General features: G+C 42.6%; 1 protein-coding gene and 1 long non-coding RNA gene across 7 annotated transcripts in view; one reads left to right on the forward strand and one right to left on the reverse strand.

Moving 5' to 3' along the window:
* The window catches only part of CACNB4 (calcium voltage-gated channel auxiliary subunit beta 4), a 119,129-nt gene that overhangs the window by 67,954 nt on the left and 26,007 nt on the right, over positions 1-25,168 (reverse strand). The window contains exon 1 of one of the 5 annotated variants that reach the window (XM_061446082.1): positions 6,840-7,077. The exons of the other annotated variants lie outside the window; for them this stretch is intronic. Coding sequence (XP_061302066.1) covers positions 6,840-6,884 — 45 coding nt within the window. The 5' untranslated portion in view covers positions 6,885-7,077. Of the gene's footprint in view, positions 1-6,839; positions 7,078-25,168 lie in introns of those variants that run through there. 5 annotated transcript variants of the gene reach the window in all.
* Positions 3,824-23,691, forward strand: LOC133265539 (uncharacterized). Of its 2 annotated transcripts, none has more exons than XR_009742010.1 (4): positions 3,824-6,866; positions 13,496-13,608; positions 15,771-15,898; positions 23,411-23,691. It is a non-coding gene; the product is annotated as an uncharacterized LOC133265539 (long non-coding RNA). The 2 variants fall into 2 exon arrangements; XR_009742011.1 differs by lacking the exon at positions 3,824-6,866 and adding an exon at positions 7,385-7,517.

The raw sequence follows: 25,168 nt of genomic DNA on the forward strand, positions 1-25,168 counted from the left end.
CATAATGAGCAGAGGATAATCTCTCTTTATCAGAAATTACTGACTGTGTTCCCAGTCAAGACAGACTTCAGTGCACACTTGAAACTACAAATCCTACATAAGCAAACAGCAACTAGATAACTGGTAGCAATTAGGCAAATTATCCTGGAATGACTAGGTCCTGACATTACTCATCCTTTTTGGATTAAACATCAGAAAACTTAACTAATTGAAATGGAAAAACAACAGCTATGCGTGACAAGAAGCCCAATGTCATCAACAAACCAACAGCACTGCAAACACCGTCCTCTCGGTTCACATATGCATCTAAGGTCTCTCTGAGGAGTAACAGAAAGAAAATCCAATTGCCTCCTACTATCACCCCTACAACAGAGGTCTTACGAGACCACCCACACACTGTTTTATGAAAGCAGACCTCCCAAAGAAGGACAGCATCAGCAGTCTTCATCTCACTTCCCTTCATGTCACCCATCACGAGGAAAGCTCAACATCTCACAGGCAGTCTGTACGGCTGGGTACTCAGCACACTGCTGGCAGTCTTACCCCACAATTAATTTTACCTATAAACCAAGCAAAAATTTTCCAAGTATGAAAACTCTTGGAAGAGAGTGTAAGCAAGTGCCTATGACAGCAGCACCCATGTATGAGCCCTGCAGGCACCACCCCTTCCCAGGACAGCCTGTCTGGCACCGCACCTTTGAGAGGAGCACGAAACCAGAATACACCAGCTGCGGCTTCAAACATATTTGCTGTGTAAACAGTGGCTGATGTTTTGGGCAGCAACTTCTGCATCTACCAGCACTTACCACAAGAAATACTGAGGAACAGTTTACAAGTAAACAGAATGTAAAGCACAAGTCTTAAAAATTACACTAACTGGAAGAGCTTAGTAGAATAATCACCAGAGACAGGATGAAAAACACTTCTAAAGACACATTCTGTTTATTTCTTATTCTCAACCTACAACTACTACGAAGATGTATAGAGCAAGCAAAGACCACCTTTCTTTCTCCTTTAAAGATCAGATGCACACCATACATAAATCAGTATTTGAACATGCACTTCCCTATCAAGGTTTGCTTTATTATAATCACATTTTTCTACTTGAGCAGCACCCAAAGATCTCATCTCGGCTGCCATGAGAAAAAGTGTGCACTACAACAACAGAAGGAGTGACTGGTATGAGCAGTAATGTCACCAAACTGGAGTGAGGGAAGGGAGTACACAGTCCTCAAAATGTTGACACTGATCATTTGCGTGGTGAATGAAATAAGTTTTCTTACTATTCCCGTCACCTCTTTCCTAAAAATTCTCAGCAATGCTCTCTCAAGAATTGTACACAGTAACTGGAGACAAAACCTACAAGTCAGCATGTTTTTTTACACACACATCACACCAGGCTTTTGTAGAGTGGAAGGAATGGCCTCTGCTATTGCCCTGTGTCACAGTAGGCTCCTCTCTGGCTCCTCACATACACATCATCAAGTTGTGTTACTACCACAATCTGTACCACTGAGTAACAGTACACTGGACTCCAAGCAGAGTTTGCCACCCTCATGTATGACCTAAAGCCATTAACACTGCAGATGAAATTTAAACTTAGCACCACAAAGATTGCCAGTATGATAACACCATGTGCTGTAATGATACGCTATATATTGCATCACCAGCCACAATTTCCCAACTCCCTGATACAGCCCTGATGTGCCCATGTAGAAACTGGCTACAGAGTCTAAGCAGGCTTATGCACATACAGTCCTTCTTGCTGTCCTTTTTACAGTGAACTCTGAACATGAGCCACCAAGGTCAGTCTCACTGGTGTTTAGCTCCTATAAACATCAAAGGACTTTCAGAATCTAAAATACTTTTGTGGATCTGGGCATGAATCTAATTCTTCAAAAGTGTTTATCTAATTCTTGGTGATAAAGAATTTGAACTTGTATAGTACCTTTCACCGAAGCACATCATCCTGGCTTACAAACCAGTAAGGTCCTGCTTCTCTGGTGTACTGAGAGCCCCCTCTAGCATCAGCAGTAGGAGGCAGGCTGCAGGGATGAGAAGAGCCTTAGGGAAACCAGGGCAGGGTTAAATGCAGGCCAAATGGCTAAGAGAAGTCTAGAAAAGAAGGTGCATGTACAGCTTAGGAGAAGGAGACTGCTGGAGAAAAAGCAAATAGGTAAAAGCAGTTAACAAAAAGACCTACTACAACAGAGAGGTAAGAAAAGACCACCTTTATTCCTCCTTTAGAGATCACAGAGGTGCCACACAGAAATCCAACAAATATTTAAATATTAATCTCTCGACCAAAACGACAGGCAGAAGATGAAGGCACAAATTAAATGCTATTTAAATATCTTGAACACAAGGAGGAAGAAGATGAGCAAAATGGGAAACACCGGCATTAATAAGCAGAAAGGCATGCTGCGCGGGTGCTGCAGGCTGTCACCAGTGACTGCTGAGCAGTGACACTGCACCCTCACTTCCATGCAGCCACCACCAGGGCTGTGCAATAGTGGCTTCTTGCCTAGTTGGCTCCCCAGCCCTGCTCACAGCAGGCCCTTGCTGACCCCATGCCAGGCCACCCCTCACTCTTGCTCAGCTCTGCTGCCTGACACAACCAAGCTGAACTTTGAAGCACCTATCCAAAGGCAGCTGTTCCCAACAGCCCAGATAACCAATTCAAGTACAGAAGATAAAGCCTCTCACATGCTGACAAGCATTAAACTTACACCTTGTGAGAAGTGAGGACAGCCATTTCACATGCTCAGTTGCTGCTCTGAAATGAGTGCTTTAGAGGTATAAATATAAACAATCTAATAGGGACGGTTCTGATAGTTTTGTAGATGCGAAAAGGGTGACACTTGCCACAAGTATCATTCCCAATCATGGCTGAGAAGGACCTTGCATTAGAAGTATTTGTTGCTAACTCCTGGGGATAATTTTTCAACAAAATGCAGCTTTAATGGAAAAAGTAATTTTACAGAAAATGCAGTTTCTTATGGGAAGGTTTCATGGAAGTTTGTTTCTGAAAATGATGGCATCTTCACTGAAACCATAGTGCACTGGGAAATTTTGGACTGACATACGGAACAGCATTAAGATCCTCCCCTGGCATAAACAGACACACACTTATTAGATCCCAACCATGTAGGTAAATTGGTATTACTTGTTTACCCAACAGACCTCAATGTCTTAAGTCTCCTGTGCTAAAGAGGTTTTATGGCCTCTTATTATCAAGAATGTAAAACATACTTCCCAATAGGGCAAACAAGTTTTCATTCCCAAAAGGATGACCCTGTTTAGAACCAAAGCACTAAAAAAACCCTCCCCAAATCCCCCAGTCACAGGGCAGGGCAACAAGCAAGACAAAAATCTTCATTGGGAAGATGTTTCTCTCTACAGTCTTCCATCACCTGCAAGCCGGCACCTTCTGTGTTCACTACAAGGGTGCCTGTGCCTGCAAAAGTTGTTTTCTTCCGTATCTCTGAACCTCTTTTCTTCAACATGGCAATTACTTTTCATCTACAATCACTGGTAGTGTTTTTCAGCTTCAACAGTGTAATTTTCTTCCTCCAAAAAGCCTCACACTACCTAGTGCCTCATCTACTTCATTAATCATCACAGCTGGTAATGGATCATAATACCCATGCACACACTCATTTCTTTACATATACATAGATCAAAACATGTATTTTTGCATACATTTGGTATAAATGCACACATACAAACCCAGTATAATAGCAGCCTCTATTACAAAAATCATCTATATATATATCTTCATCGTTAAATGTCATGCTTGTTCTCGGTTTTAACAGGAAAAATCTCACCTGCACACTTCTAGGGTATTCTGTGATCAGTTAATCTGTACATTATCTATCAGAAGAGATTAGGTATAAACACAGTACATACCTCAGCTTCCCTATCTTTAAATGTTGTGATTTCATACTACCTTTCCAAAAGTAAGCATGTTTACTCTGTGTGCCATACACTGACCTTTTCCTTCAAAACAAACTCAAATTTGGTATGTACACATAGGATTTACAATGGGTACAGGTTTAAAACACTTCGCATGGATATTTGCAGTCACTGTTCCATTCAGCTGACTTCTAACTGTAATACCACCTAGGTTAGCTTAAAGCAGTTCAGAGACACTCAGTAACACACATCTATTTCAGTTCAGTGGAGGCTGCCAGGGGTTAACCCTTCATCACAACTGCTGCTCTCCTCCCTGCTTTCATCGATAAGAAGACATTCATGGCGTTAACCTCAGCCTGCTACCCAGTCTCTTTACGCTGCAAGAATGGAGGGTGAATGGATTTTCATTTTGGCCCTATCATGATAGCTAGGCACAGCTTTATAAGATGTTACTGTACTAGAATGACTTTTTTTGATATAGTTTATTTTATGCTAGAAGCACTGCAAATAGCACAAATCCTCAATCACCTTTCCCTGTGGTTCAGGTAAGGAATAAGCACAGAGTACACAAGCTTGTAGTTCCTTCAGTTCACTAGCTGCACGACATCTGGGTTAAGCCTTCCAGGTCCTAAACCCCAGAACAATAAAGAGGCCTTTTCTTTAATCTTCACAACTCACAGTTACTTTCCCTTAACCACAGGGAACGAGTATTCTAGCCTTGATTTGTTTTTCACTGTATTATTTCTATTATGTTGGCTCTCTTTGGCTTTAAAGTAATACTCATGTGACCCATCACACTACCTGTTTGCCAGAATATTGTCTCAGCAGGCATACTCAATTCATGAGTCAGAATCCAAAATAATAATAAGGTGTAATGTTTTAAGCAAATGATTCAGGAGCATAAAGTGAACACACTTGGGGAATTTTACCTACTTTGTGTCTGAGGCTTTGGGTTCACAGCCTCTAGCTCTTCCATATGACTATGGGATCTAGACTGCTTTTAGGGTTTGATGGTTTGGGGTTTGTTTTATTTTTTGTTAATGAAAGCTGAGATTCTCATGTATTCCCACAGTTCTGGAAGTTAGAGCTAGTAAAAACTATCTCAAGTAATGAGAGATTGTAAAATTACAAGAGCTGTAAACAGCATTATCATGAACGAGTTAAGAGGGTGTTAAGGAACCTGGAAATGACTTCTTCATCCCAGCCCTTCAAAGCGGACAGCTAAAGACCTAGGCCTTCTCTTTGTTACTAACATGATTCTTACAGTACAAACCCTAACACAGATGTTTAACGGGAAGGTTTCTGCTCTCCTGCTGTCATTAAAACTGTTTTTCCCAAATAATCTTGAAAGAAATCAGTGGGTTTCACTGAAACACATGGAGTTAAGCATTTCAGAAGCACCCTTGAATCCCACTAGACATTTACCTGCATTTTCTAGTAAACTTTAAAATCTGGCTTGTACAGATAAAACATTTCTTCTACAACAACCACTACACAGCAAGTTAGCCTTCTTAGCCATGCTACTATACTTCTAAGCTGTCTTTTTAAAAGCTTATTTATACTCCACTGAAAGACCAGCAGAAGACAGCTTCAGGACTGTGAACAGTTTCCAAGAATTCACGCTTTGCCTTGCAAATACCTGGTTTACATACAGAAAGATCCAGCTTGATCCTAAAGCACATCCCTAAAGGAACCAACACGCTCATATGCACTTGGCACAGCAGCGTGTAAGCAGCAGCAAGAGAAAACACAAAACAAATTAAAATACATATGCAAACAGGGCAGGAATTTCTAAATTGACCCAAAGCAGCACAGTTTTGAAATAAGTCAAACACGTAGTACTGAAGGATTAAAAAACAGGGATTCCTCTCAGCACGGTGCACTGCATTAATTCAATTCTGCAGAGTTGTGATTCCTCTCCCTCCAAAATCAACGGATGCCAAAACAAGTTGCTAGTACGTGAGGCAACACATTGAAAGATTACAGTTCCCAGTCCCAGACTGGCATGACCTTATTGTTAGGCAAGGAAAAAAAGCCTCATCTTAAGAGACATGGGAGCTTGTCCATCCTGCTGGGGACACCGTATCATACAATACATACGTCTGCACTGACGCACGCTATTTTATGTTATAATCTGTGTATTTTACGAGCTGGCCACAACACCTTATGTAACAGACCCCTGTTTAATATGGAACAGCATGTTCCTCGCCGCGGCAATCCCAGCAGTTTCCCTTGCCCCGAGCAATTCTGCCCCGCCGGGCTCCTGCTCAGCTACCGCTGGACAGAAAGGCCACTCGGGCAACCGCCGCCAGCCGTTCTTACTTGGGGCGTCGCGCCCCGACCGCTGTAACGGGGCCTCCACGCTGCAAAAGAACCATTTTGTGAGGCATGTCAAAGGCTCCCCAGCGAGGCTGTTCAGGCTGGCACGGGGAGGAGGGGGGGGGGAGATGGTGGGGAAATGATTTCTCAACGAGCGACGCCAGCCTGTCCCGGCTTCTTTTGGGCGACACAGGCACTGCCGCGCCGGTGGTGCCTCGGAGGCTCCGCCGCTTCGTGACTCCACTCGGAAGGCGCCCGGGGTGACCGGCCGTCCAGGACCCGCACGATGCAGATGGCAGCCGAGCAACTTCGGCTGCTGTTGTGCCGCACACGCACCGAGCGCGGGGTTCATCACCGGCTCTCTCCGCAGCTCTTACAAACCTCCCTCCGCGGAGCAGGAGCCGGCGCTGTCCGTGGCTGCGGAAGCGCAACCACGGTGACCGGCAACAAGCTCCCCCAGGACCCCGAAACACGGCTGCACCCCCACAAATTACGTAACAGAGGAGCATTTCGGGCGGCTCCGACCGGCACCTCCGGTTGCAAAGCCGGGAGGGGGGTGTGTGGGTCTGCCCCCTCGGGATCCCCGCCCCGGCGGCGGCACTCACCGCCTCCGAGTCTTCAAATCCATGCAGGTACAAATTGTCGTACATGGAGGTCCGCTAAACACCGGGCGCCTCCCTGGGTGCAGAACCGGCGCTGCGAGGCGCCGCGGGGGGTGCCGAGCGGCAGAGGCCTGTGCGGCGGCGGGGCCGAGCCTGCCCTCTCAGCGCTGCGGACACCCCAGCCGCGCGGCGCCGCCTCCCGCGCCCACCGCCGCTGCAGGTGCCCCTGCCGGCGCCACGCCACCCCGCAGCCCCCCCACCGCCTTCCCGCCCGACGCAACCCTCTCCCCGCGCTGCCGCGCACCATTGGCTGCGACGTGCCACCGCCGCGCCACCATTGGCTGCGACGCGCCTCTGCGGCCGCCGCGCGGGGCTGCCCCCTGCCGGCTCCCTCACGGTGTTGAGAAACTATCTGCGGAGCTGGGCTACCTGCTCCAAGGCCGCCCGCGCAGGAGCCGCGGGGGACGCAAATAACGGCGGCATGTTTTCCTTTTCTTTTCCTTCCCTCCCTTCTTGTTTCCCTCCTTTTTTTCCTTCCTTCTTTCCAACTCTCGCTTCACCACGAGGTGCTGTTCTCACCCACAGAACAGAAGCTCATTTTTGAGGAGAAACCCCCACACCACCCTTCCCCATCCCCAAGGTCTGGAAACGAACAAACAAAAGACTGAAAATGAAAAGACTGTAAGTTTGAACCTTATTTACAACTAAATTAAAAAGCAAATTTCTAAAATGCAACCTACTCAAGCTTTAAGACTGAGGTTTCTGGTTCCACACACGTATGCTGTACCTCACAGTACAGAGCGCTGACAGACAGGCAAACCTCGTTCCACAGGTGGAGAAACCACGTCCAGAGAAGCTGACTAACAGAGACAGTCACACAGTGAGGAAACTGCAAAGCTGGCCCTCCGTGCCTATGTCTCCTGACTTCCTATCTTATACACTTAAGCACTGAATGTTTCTCCTTGCAGTAAGCAAGTATAACACTAGAGAATAGACCTACATGATAAAAAAGTAAATAAATAATAGAGAATTATAGAGAAATATTTTACGATTTACTTTCCATTTTAAATCTCATCTTCAGTGCAATCTGACACAGCATCTCAGTGATCACAAACACTTCTATTTGTCTTTTCCACTTCCTTCATCTACTATTCCTTCCAAAGGCTTAATTTAGTTCTGCGAAGTTACCACTAGTCACTTGGGAAGCATTCAACAGACGTGTATAACAAAGCCAAAGGTGTTATTCTCCCCATAGTCACAATTTCTTACAAATTTAAACAAAGATTCACAAAGCTGTGGTCTTATTCCCAGTTTACTACTTCTATGCTGTCAATGAATTCTTTTCTTCTATCCATATAACCTCCTGGCTTGCAAGAGTTTATGTAACTACATATAGAGGAAGCACAGTCCCACTGATGAACAAGAGACCTGCTGGTGAAGGGAGGCGATTCTGCCCTTCTGCTCCATTCTTGTGAGACTCCACTTGCAGTGCTGTGTCCAGCTCTTGAGCCCCCAGCATAAGAAGGACATGCAACTGTTGGAACAAGTCCAGAGGAAGCCACAGAGATGCTCAGGAAGGGCAGGAGCACCTCTCCTGTGGTTATAGGCTGAGAGAGCTGGGCTTTTTCAGCCTGGAGAAGAGAAAGCTCCAGGGAGACCTGAGAGCAGCTTCCAGTGCCCAAAGGGGCTGGAAAGGGGCCTTTTACAAGGGCAAGTAAGGATAGGATAAGGGGCAATGGCTTTAAACAGACAGAGGGGAGATTTACATTAGACATTAGGAAGTTCTTCCCTGTGAGGGTGGTGAGGCACTGGCACAGGTTGCCCAGAAAAGCTGTGGCTGCCCCAGCCCTGGCAGTGCTCAAGGCCAGGCTGGACAGGGCTTGGAGCAACCTGGTTTAGTGGAAGGTGTCCCTGCCTGCGGCAGGGTGATTGGAACTGTATGATCTTTAAGGACCCTTCCAACCCAAACCATCCTGTGATTCAATGAAAGTTCAGGTCAATGTTTTTCAGTGTTGAAGTGTTTTGGTTGGTTCTGTTTTTCAGAACTGAGTACTCAGACTATGAGATCTTCCAAGGAACAGCAAGATTGTCTCTGGCCCTATGCAGTGAGCTCACTGCCAATGTTAAACCAACAAACAAAACGTAACAGGTAGTTAATGAACCTCTGATGGCTTTCAAGTAGTCTGTTTCAAACAGGACAGCACTTCTGTCAAACTGGTCCTCGTAGAACAGTTGTTTAGATGACAGAAACTATTTCTATGATTGACAATAACTTGCTCCTTCCTGGCCACCTCCACCAAGTGTGGAACAGCCGCAGAGACTGAGCAGCAGTTCCTTCTCCAGAGGGTTATCTTTCCAGTTATTACAGGGCTGGAGGACACAGCCAGCACGATTTTGGGAACATCGTGATGGTTTGAGAAGATGGTTCAGATGAAGGAGATTTCAGTTTCTAAGGTTGTCTTTAAACTCTCTATACGTGAGTCAATGGATTCATTTTTAGGGCCTGTGTTACGGAGCAGTTCCCCTCCCCAGCTTGAAGATCCGTGATGTTACAAATTTAAAGAAATAAACACATTGTTGGTGGGAGACTATTAAAATTTAAAAAGAAGGAATTTCTAAGTGCGACATCAGAATCATTTGTTGATTAAAAATAAAAAAAAAGGCATGAAATTGCAAGAAATAAAAAAAAAAGTGACTGAACCTCACATAAATTTGTAATGAAATAATTTAATTCACAAGTCAGGGGTATCACTATTTGATTTCCAGTACTTCCGTTTTACACTGTCCTTAAACCTGGAGGTTATTAAAAATACGTATTTAATGACTCAACTTGAAAGGCTCGTAAAAGTTGCTATAAAAATATACACAGCTCATTACACAGGGATTGTACTTGAAAAAGATAGAAATGTAAGGGACAGTCACACAACCTACTTCAAGCATTTAGCTTAAGTGCCTAAAATGCAGTGCTCGGGGTGGTCAGTATGGCAGTGCTGCCTCCCAACACCTCTGCAGGGCCACCAGCACTGGGTCCTGTCCTCCTTCCTGACCACCAGCGACGTGGGGAGACCTGAAGTGCATCCCCCTGCAACAGAGCTAACCTCTGTCAGCCGAAACTTACACATCCAGTGCTCATTTTCATGATCTAAGTTGAAGAAAATTATTAGAAGAGCCAAAAAATATCCAGGAGCCCCTGTAATTTTCAGTTGTTTTCCCCAGCCATGCACCTAAAATGCAAATATACAAATACCTGTAAAATTTTGAGGAACTCTAAATCAAAGACTATTTCAAATGTTATGAAGTAATTTATCCAGGAAACATGCAACAGAAACCAACAGAGGTAGCACACCAAAGCGAGAGAGGAAGACATCCAGCTCTCTGGAAATTGTCTGAAAAATAATCAGGCTCCCAAAATATACTGAAGGAACAGGAGACTTGGATGCAGCTCAGAAACATGGAGTACAGAAGGTTTGGTAGGGGAGGATATACAGATGAAAGAAAATACCTCAAAATTAATCTTATTGCCAAGCCATTGCTATTCCAGTCTTACCTGTAACACAGGCATTTCTATATATGACTACCAGGTATTATACAGGGAAAGCATGTTATGCTTTTACAGTGAGGGATACTGCGTTACCACAGATACACAGGTGGTCATCTGCTGGCTTCCAGAAAGTCAAATCTCTTTTTTTTCCACTTACAGGATAGCTTAGCACAGGCAACATGGAGAGAGTACAATATGAGAAAGAGTAAAAAACTTAATCTTTTTTCGTTGAGCTTCCTGAGGAGTGGTCCAAAAGAACAAAAAAAAAAAAAAAATCCACTGCAATGAAAAATAAGGCTCACACATTAACTGAAGGTTTTGAGAGATCAAAATCATCCCCAGCCTGCTTCCAAAAGAGAATACAGATGATCTGATACTGCTGCGCAGGGAGTTCTACTGCCTCAGGCCACAGAGAAACATTCTGGTACAGGGCACCTTCAGTGGGTATGTGGCTAACACCAAAGCAACCAGCATCCAAAACCCCATTGGTTTGTGTGTGTACCATGCACAGCTGTGAGAGACCTGGTGAAAACATGAATGGGGAAATCAGACAAACTGAGTCTTTTTAAGTTCTAACCCTTTACAAAACGTGTGGTTTTGTAGGTTTTTGTTTGTTTGGGTTTTTTGTTGTTGTTTTTGTTGTTGTTTTTTGGTTTTATTTTGTTTTTTAATGGTGTCCCTTGCTGCAATATACATTTTGTTTGTATTATACATTTACAATATGATTCTATCATTTGGAATTACCTTAAAGGTTATGAAATATATTAGAAGCCTCCTCCTTCTCAGGACTTTTTATAGGCTGACATAAGAAGACTGACATAAGAAGTCTGAAGCTAAAAGGAAAGGCTTGCCAAAACAGTGTGGTGGACCCAGAGCAGAATGGGAAACAACAGCTAGCAAATAAGTCAGTCTTGTTCCCTTCCCACACTCAGCATCAGCCAAGGTGAAAGTGATCTCATGAAGAGAAACTCAGTTTCTCCATTCCCTATAATGGCAACCTCTGCTTTGAAAGCAAGGTTAATCAGGGAACCCAAATATCACCTGTGCACTGAGCATCCTTGTGCAGGCAAATATATTTGGTAGCATTATCACAGCTGCCTGAAAATCTTTGGTCTCAGACCTGTTACATGGAGGAAGCTGGTTTTCTGTGCTTCCTTTTTAATTTGGGCGTTGGAGAATGATCCTGCAAGCACTTACTTTAAGATAGCACTACCCATGGCTGCTGTTTCCACATGGCTACCTACAATAATAATCAGCATTTGGAAAGAGTCTTCTAAGACTTCCAACAACTGATAGGTCACTGGGAATGTAACTCAGACTAACTAGTTTCTTCTGGCCTCAAATAAATGCTTTACTGCACCCTTTTAGGTTGGGGGTGAGGGGAAGAGAAGGGTTTGGAAATCAGAATGCTCTGAGCATCCCAGAGACCTCTGAAGTACTTATCTTCTTCCAAATAGTTCAATCCCACTAGAGATTATCCAAGTTCTTATTTTTTTTTAGAATCAACCCTCTCTGAAGTACAAAGGAAGTCTCTTTAAAACATGCATCCCTATATTCCAGAATGTGAATTATTTAGTCATTTCTGACCTATCCAAATGTGGGAATGATGTTTTTCAAGGGGCATGAATTTTGTACAGAACCATAGGAAATTTTATTTAAAGCTCAATCTAAACATTACACAATCAAATGACAGCACTTGTATGGTTCTTTTAGGAGATGTAGCAATGATCTATTTGCATAAACACACTAAAGTGCTATTTGAATAAATGCACAGTAACTAGATTGCCAAGTCAAGTAAATGCCTCAGCACTGCAGTGCGCAAAGCCAGAATGTAAGTCAGCAAGTTCTCTCTTTTTTGCACTTTTAACAAATTTCACTTTCACCTGGGATTTCGCTGTTACTAACTCAGTGCAAGTCATGCAGCGGGACTGCAGGCCTCAGTGCCTCTTCTGCTGCTACTGTGGAGGAGAGAAGTATCAACAGGAATATTAACACTGAAGTGACAAAATCCCAACAGCAACTCAGTGGAGGTGGTCAGAAGTTCTTTATGGGCTCTCTGCTCTGACAGTAAGGTTACGATCCTGGACTCGTAATATTACTTCAGGGAATGAGACAGCCTCCCTGCAGCAGGCAAGAGCATCTTAACACAACGCATTAGTGGTTACACTAATAGCACATTTGGATATGAACCCACTTTTTCTAGCACTCTTATGCACACAGAAGACTCCCAAACCCACAGTCTTCATCAGCATGCTTCATATGGAACATAAGCATTGGTTTTGATCTCTCATTGTCAGAATTCTGGGACCTGTTGAAGAAAATTGTTCTCCCCCATATAATGCTGCTCTTGCTGAAATCAGCAAAACATCCCAAGTTTGTATTTCATTAGAATAAAGGAAAAGGACCGTCAGCATTCTCCAGCAATCCACCTAAGGCAGAACTTGCTTCCACCAGTTGGAAGGAGTCCAATTCCTCACTTTTCTAAGTTATTTGGCACAGCCCAATTGCTTACCCCTTCTCCCTCTAAAGCAATTTCTTTCTCTCTCTCTTTCCTCTTCTGTTTTATAACAGAGATTAGATAAGCATCTGGTTCAGTAACAACAGCTTCTGCCTTGGAGTGGAGGTATGAATAAGATAACCTCTTGAGATCCATACTAACCCTGTTTTCCAGCACCTCACAAGCAATGATAACTGGATGACATTTGTAGTACTTGGCAGTCCTTGAAGCTATCAGATGAGTAAGGATGTATCTACATTTCAAAACAAAGAAGTGTTGTGCTGTTTGGGATATGTCGTGGCACAGAGAATTCTGTACATTTAAAGGTTTTATTAAAAAAAAACACTCTTGGATGGCATGCTTTAATTCTTTGAATTGCAAGTAATAAATTAGTCTGGTAGGGTCTAATTTGACAGTTTTTCTGGAGGAAGTGAGGTGCCACCTATCCTAAAACACATTTATCTGACACTGTTATGTAAAGGCTGCTATAATTAAAGAGAGTGTGAAGACTTCATTGTCACTTTCCCTTGGTTTCAAGCACCTACAATAAGAGAGGTAACTGGGCTACATTTGTAGGTATCCTCTATATTTAACTAGTTGTGAAATTTCTCTTTCCTACAGGCACTACAGAGATTTGCAAGTAGCTGAGCTGTGGGGAACTCAGGAACCATAGCTAGGGCCTTCCAGGGTGGTTTTGATACAGAGGAGCAGATTATCTCCACCTCCTGAGGCAGGTATGAATGTGTTCTGAGGTTTAAATAACTCAAGCCAGCTTTAATTGTGGCTTCCACTTTTGCACAGATTCAAGCAAAGCAAATCCAGAATTACCTGCAAAATGTTGCAAGACACAGCCCAGAGCCGTATCACTGTATTAACACAGGTCTCCCTTTTAAAGACTTGGAACTTGAAGTAAAGTACCTACACTGACACGTGGGCAGTTGAGCAGTCATGGTGATATTCACAGGCACTGAATGCACAGAGATCTCCCTCCAGCAAAACTTCCATTGATCAGTAGCTCTCAGCATCCACCAGGCTGCTACCGGCTGAAGGTCCAAATCACCAAGTCATGCTAGAAGTACCAACCAAAAAGACAGAGTGGTCTTATGGCTGGAACTGCATCATATTTCTTTGTTGGAGTGAATATAGGGATTTCTGTTTTTAGAGAAGATTTTTATCTTCATGCCAAAAACCATCTAGGCCAAAGGATTAAGCATTTATTTCATTTCTTATTTTAAGCTCCTATTCTTTTCTTATGAATGTTAATCTCCTTAACTGCCGAAAGTGCCGATGTGGAGTGCTTCCGTCTATCACTTTAGGCTGTAACTGATGAAATGATGGCAAAGTATCACCAACAGCCAATTACAAAGCTTATGGGAAGCTGGTGCTATTTTACCCAGGCAGTGAAAGTCACCACTGCATTCTGGAAAGCCTCATCAGTTCTGAAACGCACACAGACACACATATCAGAGCAACAATATCCACCTGGGGCTGATCAGAGAAAAGCTGCGATGGAGGATGGAGCTCTGCAAGCATAAGGCCATGGTGGCCAGGAATGCCAGGTACATCAAATCAAATCACAGCTGTTTGTTTAAGATTATGCACTCTGCGTATGGATCATCTCCAGATCTTCAGCATCATCTGATACCCATTATAACAAAAGAACATATAAGCTGGTGGCAGTAATACACTGCTGTCCTAAATGAGTTCATCAAAATCCCAAACTCACGAGATGGAGGACCTCACAGGAGTAGACAGCCATAAGCAGAAAGATCTTCCAATCTCATAAAAGCCATAGAGCCCAGAAAGCTCCTGGTCAGTGTTAGCTTCCCAGATGCATTCAAATATTTGTAGTTTTATAAGTATACATTCATAAAAACGTTACTCAAAATATATTTTTGATAAATTACAACTATCAGGTTGTAAAGAGAACTGTTAGTTCTTTAGAGAAAACAGAGCCTTGACTGAGCAATCAGAGCTGGGCAAAGATGACCCTGCTAGCTAAAACAAAATGCCAGCATCTGTTAAAAACATGATCTCACTGGAGACTTTTTCCTTTAGATAAACTAGTAAAACTACAATTTCTATTTTGTATTTAGGGTGTCTTAGAGTGTCTTAAAAAGACAAAGGGTGTCTTAAAAGGAATGAGACCATTTTTAAGTTTTTAAGTCCTAGTGCTAAGAAGAATTTGTTAAGAGGCTGAAGGAAGAAATAAATAAAATTAGGCAAATGTGACACAAACATCTATAGTCTGCTGCTTCTCCTTGGGATTTTACAGGGATGGATTGATTAGCCTGTTGATTTTATTGCATTTTTGTATGATTTATAATCCAATTACCATATACTGCAACACAGCACTTCCAAGTTTATGGCAAGGGACTGTAGGAAAGTCTTCAGTTCATTTCAGTAAATTTCTATGAAACCATCCAAGTGGAGAAACTGATCCAGAAACAACAGATCAATGAATGAGGAACCACTTATCCAACCTGATTTCTTTAAATATTTAGTCATGAGAAAAACAAAGATTCAAGGATTTGGCTCTGTATCTTTATGTGAGTTCTTGACTGTAAAGCCTCTGGGAGACTTTTCTTATCTGATGAAACCATGACCTCGTGCTATTCTCACCATCCAGAAGCAGAACATGAAATCTGTGTAAAAAATTCTGAAGATGATCACTGCTCATCATCGTTATGAGACTCTCCTAAAACATATTTCTAATGCATCTCCATTTGAGAGGTTCGCTCTCTTCCACTGGCAATTCTTCCTCCTTCTTCAAGGAAACAAACAGCACCATTTCCAGTAGGACTTATTCAAGCTTGCCAAGAGCCACTTTGTGCTAGGTAGGATGGCTCAAAACAGACACCAAGCCCCCAAAATGTTGTCCTTCTTCCTTCCACAGTACACTCTCACTGCACAAGCACTTCATGCCACGTGGGGTCTGCACCAGCAGATCCAGGTTCAGCTGTGACTTGGCACAGGACAAGATTTCAGGGATCCCTGGGCACCAACAACCCCCAGCAAAGTCAGGTGGGAATCTGGGATGAATTCAGTCATCTGTGGTTGGCTCAGGGTGATAAACACCTGCAAATCTCACTTAATTCATTCAGCATCTCAAAATACTCCACACGCCAGCAGCACTGTATGAGTCCTTTCACAAATCTGAGGCAGTTAAGAAACGACTAAAAATACCTTCTGCCTTTTCCTTACAAGAGAGAACAATCATAATTATAAAAATCCTTGCAGCAGCAGAGCTTATCTTCATGTTGCAGGTATAAAAAGCCCTGTGTGTTTTACATATGGGGTTCAATGCATGAAGAGCTATTAAATAACATAGAATGGAATCTGTTCCTCAGCTTTTAGGCAAGGATGTTTGAACCCATCAGTAAACCTTTAAAATTCACAGATTAACATGATGTACCAATGCACATGATGTTAGGAGGTTCTGTGAAAGCTCAGGTATAGTTCAGAAGCTTGATGATATCAGGTAATTTTACATGAATACTGATTTTTTTTCCCCCTTTCATGCAGTTGCTAAACATGTATTTTCCTTAATCTCTCAAAACCCAAATCATGCATAAAAAACCCAAACAGAATGATTAGTTTATTCCAGCCTTTGACAGCATCCTTACAGAGACTACTTTAAAAAAAAACAAAACCAAACTCTAAACAGACTGCAGAAATGAAAGTTCTGTCCCATATCTAAAACTGTCTATGAGACAGGGAAAAAAAAAGTAGGAATAAATGGAAAAAGGATCAATATTTAGGCTCTAATATTTGCTATGGTCCAAAAAAAAAAAACCAAAGAACTCTTCATTACAATAGTGATGTTCTCACATGAAATGAAGTTAATTTGAGAGCGAGCATGGAAAAATTCAGCTTGAACAGCTAAGCTTGACAGAGTTACAAGCAGAAAACAGAATATTGTAATTGGAAGTGTTGAGAATAATAACAGCAGCTCTGCCATTCCTGCCTATAATCATTATGAGCAATAGAGAAGCAGATCGGAATCCCATGTTCTCAGAATTTAATTCAATATCCACATGAGGGAGCAGAGAATTAAAAGGTGATAAAAATCAATATTCATAAAAGGGCATATTTATCCCAACTGTAGAAGAATTCCAGACCCTATTAAAATAAACAATAGAACTTAAAACCTGTGAGCTTATCCTTAAAAAAAGTATTGGACATTTATTTGAATATTACAACTATTGTAACTCTACACATTCAGCTTAGCAAAATTTGAAGGGATATAGTTAAGCTTTGCTTCCAGCCTTGATCCCTTGACAGGGACAGGCTTAGGAAAACACCTAATATTGTTGACAGGTTATTGTATATGTGTTTTCCACTGCATTTTATTTTCCAAAAATATCTCCCATTAGCTGCTGTGATGGACAGAATACTAGATTAGACTTATATTCACTCTATTCAACTACGGTAATTATTACGTTCTACAACATTGACCCCTGTGCAGCTAAAGGTAACCACACTTTTAGGTCTATACCAGAAACTTATAAACTTTATTTTCAGACACACTGGTGTGCAATAACGAAAAATTGGTTTTACTCCAGGTCAGACTGGAAATAAAATGATGATTCGAACACTCACTGCTGCTATTAAAACTCATACTAAAGAAAAACACATCAAATGTCTTAGTAGGGAATACTGCTGCTATCTCTTGGTTCAGCTGAACAAAAATAGCAGAATAAAATTACTGAGTAGTGTTCTGCAGATGGAGCGTATGTATGAGGAGCTTTCATTAATATCCAACATGACTTGTACAGTCAGAAACTGGGCCCTTGGAAACCTGTGGTTCTAGGATGGCTTCCTAAACCCAGCTGGTACTGGGATACTCTGAAGTCTGCTGACCTTGACTAAAGTAGATTGGCTAGACATGGAGCAAATTTGGACAGGAAAACTCCATGTTTTGGTTTTAGTATTTTATCATTCAAATTCTCCTTGGAACTGCATCAATGAACGTAGCTGCTTCACATTTGGAGTGCAAATCTGGAAACATGGGCATGTTACAAACCGTAGTGGTACACTGCTGTACCCAAGGGCTGTTTCACCCAGGAAGCAGGACTCATTCACAAGTTCAGAGTAGGCAGTGATTGCGTTTGACCTCTGGTAAGTCACAGACCAAAGAGTTTCACCTACATAACCACAGCCCTTAACTGAGACCTACAAATTTGTGTTACGAAAAATAATTTAGAGTGGATGAATATGATTTCCCAGGAAAGAATTTGCTCTCAACTTGAAGACATCAAGCAAAGAACAGTCTACAGCTGCCCTTAGCTCCAGAGGTTAATCACCAAGAAACAGAACAGCCCACCAGTTTTACTGGATGCAGGTCTGGACTCCCATGGTCTCTGGTTCCCACAGGCAGTGCTCCTGGATGTGAGGTCCACCCAGGGTAGCCATGGTGTGGTTCAATACGTGGTGCCTGACCTGCTGAGCCTCCACATTTGCTTGGATTGGGTCAAAACATGATCATGGTCGAAGGGAACAGCTAGCCTCATTAAGGGACCATGGCAGCACCAAGTCCCTAGCGATGCAATGATCCTCCTGAGGAAGCTGTAGGACTGTGGCTGTTCTGCAGGACAAGAAAGCACTTCCCAGTTCCTGGTCCCAGCTGGGTTTCCTACCCTCAGGTCAAACTCACATCAAAATGAAATCCACCCAGACATCACCAGTCTCCCTGTCTCTTCCTCCCCAGCTGTTCCGCTCCCTGGGCACAGCAGCCATCGCTCACTCTGACCACTTTTAATCTGGACATCTGGGGACTATGATGCAATACAGGCTACAGTGATCACTACAAGTCTACACGTGGCCTGAAATTATCAGATACCTATCTCAGGATATATATAGCCCACCCAAAAGCTACCCTGTCTTGCATCCAGCAAAACCCACTGGTCTTTCTGATCATCCGTTTCAGACTGACTCTGTTTCTCAGAACACTGTTCTGCTGGAAGCTTCAGAATCTTTAGCTATGACTCATCTCCATCAACTCCTGACAGCTTGATCTTGTATCACATGTGAAAGTGGGCAGTCCAGCTGAAGGGACCTCTATGATCACCCCAGTTCCACACCACTCTACACATTGCTTCGCCCCCTTCTCAACAGTCAGCATCTCTCCCCAGTGCAAACTGAACTTCTTTTCCTTCCCACTCAGCCTGGATTGAAATTCAGCAATAGGTTCCAGCCTGGGTGGGGTAGGAGCCAGGCACTGTGGAAGTAACAGGCAGAGGGAAGTGATAGGGGGGGAATGCAGCTATCATCCCTGACCAAAAATCATAAAGCAGAAATCACTAAATTCATATGCAATACAAGGAAAAGAAGCAGGGAAGGACCACCATGAAAAATATATAAATAGCATTAATCCAGCCTAATGAAAAGATGTAGAAGAGCCCACTGCTTATTCCTGTGACTAATCAGAGAGGTGAACTGATTGAAACAAAAACTGAAGAACTGCATGGCTTTGAGCACAAAAGCAACAAATATATGATGAGAGAACACTGAATCAGCATTTTCCCAATTCTTCAGCTGCCTTTGTGTGCGATGTTCCCTGTATTTCTGTATTAGTATTCCAACACAGTTGGATCTCCATAAATCCCTCCACAGCTACTTGTCAACATAATTTGCTACTGCTTCTACTTTTGCTAGCTGCCTGGATACAGGAAGAGGCACACCAGTGTTGCTTCACTGTTCCAGGGTGTATCATTTATGCATCTTCTTGCTGCATGGGGCAGGCCCTGCTATGACTTGTTGAAGGTAATAAATATAATTGCTTTGCAGATGTACAGGAAGCAGCAAGGTGAAAAATTTATAATTTGCCCCATCCCTGGCAGTCTTCAAGGCCTGGATGGATGGGGCTTTGAGCAACCTGCTCTAGTGGAAAGTGTCCCTGCCCCTGGCAGGGGGGTGGAACTGAATGATCTTTAAGGTCCCTTTGAACCCAAGCCATGCCATGATTCTGTAACCAAAATCCTGTGCAGGCACAGATTACAATAGTGAGATAGCCAACCACCACTACTTTCAGAACAGGTAAAGGTCCTTCAGGAAGGTATTAATATGCAGCATCTTAGAGCTGATGAATGTAACCCAAGATCAGTATAGCAGCCTTACAGACTTAGTCATGGAAATTAAATAAAAGACTTTTTATTAAATGTCTTCAATACTTTTCATAGTAGCAGGAAGCAAGCATTAAGGATTTAATAGCTTCTTTTGTCAGTGGACTCATTCCTTCCCACACACATGTGTGCCTGCTCTCCCCACTGAATTTGAAAGCCTGTATTCTTCTTTGTGCGACTAATGTCGTTTTATTCATCTTTTGAAGAACCCACCTAAATCTTGGGGGTGGGAAAGTAGGTGGTAAGGGCATAGGTGACAAAGGAATAGCAGTGAGCTGAATTACGCTCTGAACTGTGACTATCTAGCTCAATAGGTGAAGCTTGATGGGTCTGATACATTCATGAGAACATTTTCTTAAAATACCAATGTCTTAAATTCTATGCAGATTGTAAAACAGACATTTGAATGCCTTTATCTTAAATGAGCAGTGATGTAGGTTATAAGAATATTCCATCTACCTGCAGACAATTTTTCCTCTCCCCTCTGAGCATTAACAGACATTAGCTCTCAAAACTTTTTTCTATCCTTCTAATGTCCACCAAGCAGTCTAAACCATCAGTTTTAAGAAAGTGAGAAGCTATTTCCAGGAAAAGCTGTGACTGCCCCATCCCTGGAAGTGCTCAAGGCCAGGTTGGATGGGGCTTGGAGGAGCCCGATCTAGTGGAAGGCGTCCCTGCCTGTGTCAGGGGAGTTGGTCTTTAAGGTCCTTTCCAACCAAAACCATTCTGTGATTCCATGAAAACTCAGAGTTTGCCAACCACAGACATATAGCAGACAGCCCAGAAGTATTGTCAGATGTCAGTGTAATCTTCACAGGTAATTTATAATACAGGCAACACTTTAATAAGCCCCTTAAATACATTTAATGAAAGGAATAAGCACATTATGGCCATTTGTGGCACAGGTATACTTCATGCATTCCATGTCATCGTCTTTCAAATGAGCTCATCTTTGGCTTTTGCCAAGACCTGAAATCTGACACCTGAAACAAGTGTCAGTTAATGCTAGAGAGCTGGACTCTGAATTTCAGCATTTCTGTTAGGCCACTCAATATACCCCTGAGTAAGACAAATATGCTTACCAGCCTAGGCTGGATGTGGTCCAGTAACCAAAAAAATGAAAAGCTGTAGTCGTTGTGGAACACTAAATTGCTATCTTGCTTCTGCTGTTACAAAGCAATGCAAATCACTTAAAATAACCTTACAGAATGAGGAAATGGAACCATACTAAGTGTATCATGGCAAAAACAGCTTTATGCTTGTCCTGTATCCTTCATTAAGCAAATCAAAGGAAGGAAAATATTTCAAGAATCTCTTCCTAAGAGGAGCACCATGTATTTTCAGATAAGATAGGAAGTACAGACGAGCCAGCTTCCACATCGGTGTTTTAGGCACAGTGAAAACATACCATGAACTTGAGTTTCAGTTCTGCATCTAGGCTCTGAGACGTGATGCAAAAGTGAATTTTCAAAGGCTTCACAGACTGTATTCTTACAACTGCATTTCAACCTCACCGAGCATTTTCTGGGCATCCACTGCCTCAAACAGAACTGTGCATAAACCCACCCTCTGTATGGCTGGTGAATGTGCTGGCAAGTAAATAATTGGAAGCCATGAAAGAAAGAACGCATCCCTGTTACGCTTCACTGATCACAAACAAACAGATAAATAAAACCACACAAGTTTGCACCCACTAAATTCATCTCCTGTAGTCATCAGTGAAATAATATCCTTCCCATTCTCCTCCTGCTAAACAATTAAGTTATTCACCATCTGTTTTAAAGTGCTGGGTAATTCTGCTGCATTCAGCTCCCAGGGCTCAGATTTTCTGTTCTGACCGATGCGGCTTACTGCAGCCTGCCCCCCAGGCCTCCCCACACACCCTCCTCTGGCTCATGGGACATCCCCAGCACTAACACTTCTATCACTTCCATGCTTTTGAAGAGACACATCTGTTACAGCTGGGTTGTTTTTTTCTTTTTTCCCAGGGAAGACTCTAGTAGCTTTACAGCATGAAAGCCTTGTTTATTTACAAGTTCAGTGCTACCAATCTCTCCCCATTCCCTGCCTGCCTCTCCATTACACACATTTGGGACCCACCATAAAGCAAGGAAACAAGTTTTCTGCATCACCACCTGCGGTGGCATCCCCAGAGCCCCTTTCACATCAGAGCTGCCCCTACCACCCACCTGCAGACATCATTCTTTGTTGGGTCTGTGTAGGCTAGGCTCAGGCTCTTAATCAAAAAGCCAGGAAGGCATTATCAGGATGCCCTGATACCTTTCTCTGCAGCTATGCTGGGGAATGACTCATAGCAGAAAGCTCATATTTTTACACCAATGAGTAAATTTATACAGGATGAGAAAGTCTTTCAGTTTTACCATGAGTGCTGTAACCTCAAATGCTTTCCTGAACGCTTCAATTTCTGGAGAAAGAATAATATAATAAATAAATAAAAATCTCAGTTTTAATTCAAAAGCTTCCAGCCAAAACCATTGGGAGAAACTGCCTTCAAAAAAAATCACAGCTGCAAACCACTTTAAAACAAATATACACCATATGCACAGGCATAAAGTAAATCCAAACCAGCTATTTTGAAAACAACTGAAGTCAGCTTTATTTCTGAGAGTCAATACTCTCGACTCCTAAATTCTTGGAGTTGTCAAACCCTCAAAGATTACATCTGCATGAGATCCTTTTAGCTCAGTTGATCATACAGCTCAAGTTTCTCCAAGCCCAGAGCTATAAAGTGGAGCTACAGGAAGCACTGCATAGAACTTAATTGCTGTGACTTCAAGATGCACCTAAAAATAGGCTACTTTGCCGACCTGGGATTTCTGCCTCTAACAGCCACTTGTCCTCCCTTACTAATTGCTGTTAGTCAGAAAAGTCAAAAATACATATCACGCATTATGCAAAGCAAAAGGTTAGCTCTTCTGCAAGAGAGCCACCCAGCAAGATCAGTCCTCGCCTTGGCATAGGAGGATTCACAGCACTACACCATGACTGCAACTAAAAAGGGAAGCGCCTCCATTTTAAGGATTTCTTTATCAAAATCTATAGTATGCATCAGTTAATAACGGATGAAACCCTTTTTTTTCCTTAGGCTAAGTGGCTTTATACTGCTATTTTGAATGTGGGTTACCATGGTAATCAGCAGAATCTAGAATGAATTTGTTTTGTCATAATTGCTGCATAATTTTGTGCAAACAGCTAAATACTATCTTACTATTTCTACCAGATCGACTCAGTAGCTGGAGCTTTCATGTAGCTCATAATTTAATGAACGAGCCGTCACAAAATCTGATGAATTAAAGCAATTATAATTATTTAGAACAACTGAGCTTGAGTACTGCAAGCATGTAGGAGTGTTTATTAGTGTTTTCATGACTCAAAACAATTCCATCTTTAGAGCATCTTCAAGATTTTCCCTGTGCTCTACGACATCAGGAGAGAAAGCAGAGAGATCTGCTTATCAGCGTACCAAGTCTGAGGCTCCAAGGAGACAAAAAGAAGGACCAGCCAGCTCCAAGATCACCCCCCCCCCAGCCTGCCCAGTTCTACCAGCCTAGGACATAGAGAGAAGATAACCCTATCCCACACTCCAAAGAGATGCTGGAAATCCTACAGGCTGCCCTAAAATGTGCAAACACACACAGGTGGAAAGCACTTATCAACTGAGCTTATGAATTCCCAATCAAATAACATGTTATTGAAGGGACTGGTTGTGCCCAAAGCAATAAGTTAATGAATTTGAGCCAGCACAATGAGTCTTCAAGGCTGTGATATAACCCTACGATTAGATTTTTGCATTTAATTATAAATCTATGCAGTCATCATGCAGAAGACATCCAGAGACCTTTTCCTCTGCTAGTTTCCATGTGTATGGCATTTTTCTAATTCTTAATTTTAAATCCATGGATTTAAAAAATAAAAATAAAACCTCCAAAAAACCCACAACAAGAACATCTGGTCAGGAGTCACTAGCTAGACATGGAAAATCTCAGGGCAGTGGGGAAGCTGTCATTCAGATACAGCAACGTGGTCTTACCTTGGCTTCCAGGGTGAAAATAAGGCTGTGACCCTTCCACACAGAAATGCCAGGTGCAGCATGGTGGGAATAATATCCTTTTCCCTATTAATTTTGTATTGCCAAATGAGTAGAAACAGGGTTGTTTGCATTACCAAATCTGGCTGCCTTCACCAATTTTTGTTTTTACAATTTAATCTGGAAGAAAAGCCAAAAGCTTACGGCTTTTTTGTAAAAAAACAAAAAAAAAACCAAAAAAAAAAACAACCTACGATCATTTTTGCATAACCCCAGATCTCAGCAGTGCCACCATATATTACAGCTCCCTACTGCGTTGCCTGGTAGGCATTTATATATCTAAGCACATCAGTATATCACAGTGCTATAAGCTAAACAAACCAGGCAAAGCAAGTGCAGTGTTCCAGCCCCTGGCTTTTATGAGCTTCAAATGCAGAGGTTTAATGGTAAATTAGGTGTGTATTTGTGGTCTGATAGGATGTAATTTTCTTCTTCCAAAAGTGTGTGCTGTAATTCCCATCCTTTACTCTCAGGACAAATATTTCTATGAAACTGTGTCAGCCAGCACCAACGCACTCTGTGCAGACATTGTAAGGTGGCAAAAAGAAATCAATAAGCACTTTTGAGTAAACCCCACCAAAATAAGGCAATAGTTGTTTGTGGTGTTAATACAGAAACAAACCCCAAATGCTTGGACATACATATGGAGGAGTACAAACCATAAGATTATTCTTCAGTTCCTATTCATCAGCGGCTTAAGCATTGCAGGCTTTTATAAGTGAGGCTTTAGGAGGCTGAGTTTCAGACAGCTGCTGATACAGATGTCAGCTGTGTGAAACACAGTGCTAGCATTCCCTGGGCAGAGCATTTGGAGTTGGACTCTTTGGCTGCGAACAAGAGGCAACAAACAATGTGAGGACTGAGCAAGAATACCTTGGCATGAAGACAACGAGGCTGTATTTGCTGGGGACTGAGAAAGAGACACACACAGGAACTCTGTGTGTCAGCAGAGTCCTAAACGTGGAACTGAACAAGCACTTTCTATTGCATGCCCAAAGAATGCTAACTCATCACAGAAAACATTTTTTTAATATATATCCCCTTCAGAGAACATATTTCAAA

Source organism: Pezoporus flaviventris, unplaced genomic scaffold (assembly GCF_033815535.1).
Source record: "Pezoporus flaviventris isolate CSIRO_AGI_PZ_B2104156 unplaced genomic scaffold, CSIRO_AGI_Pfla_v1 ptg000001l, whole genome shotgun sequence".
Lineage (NCBI taxonomy): Eukaryota > Metazoa > Chordata > Aves > Psittaciformes > Psittacidae > Pezoporus > Pezoporus flaviventris.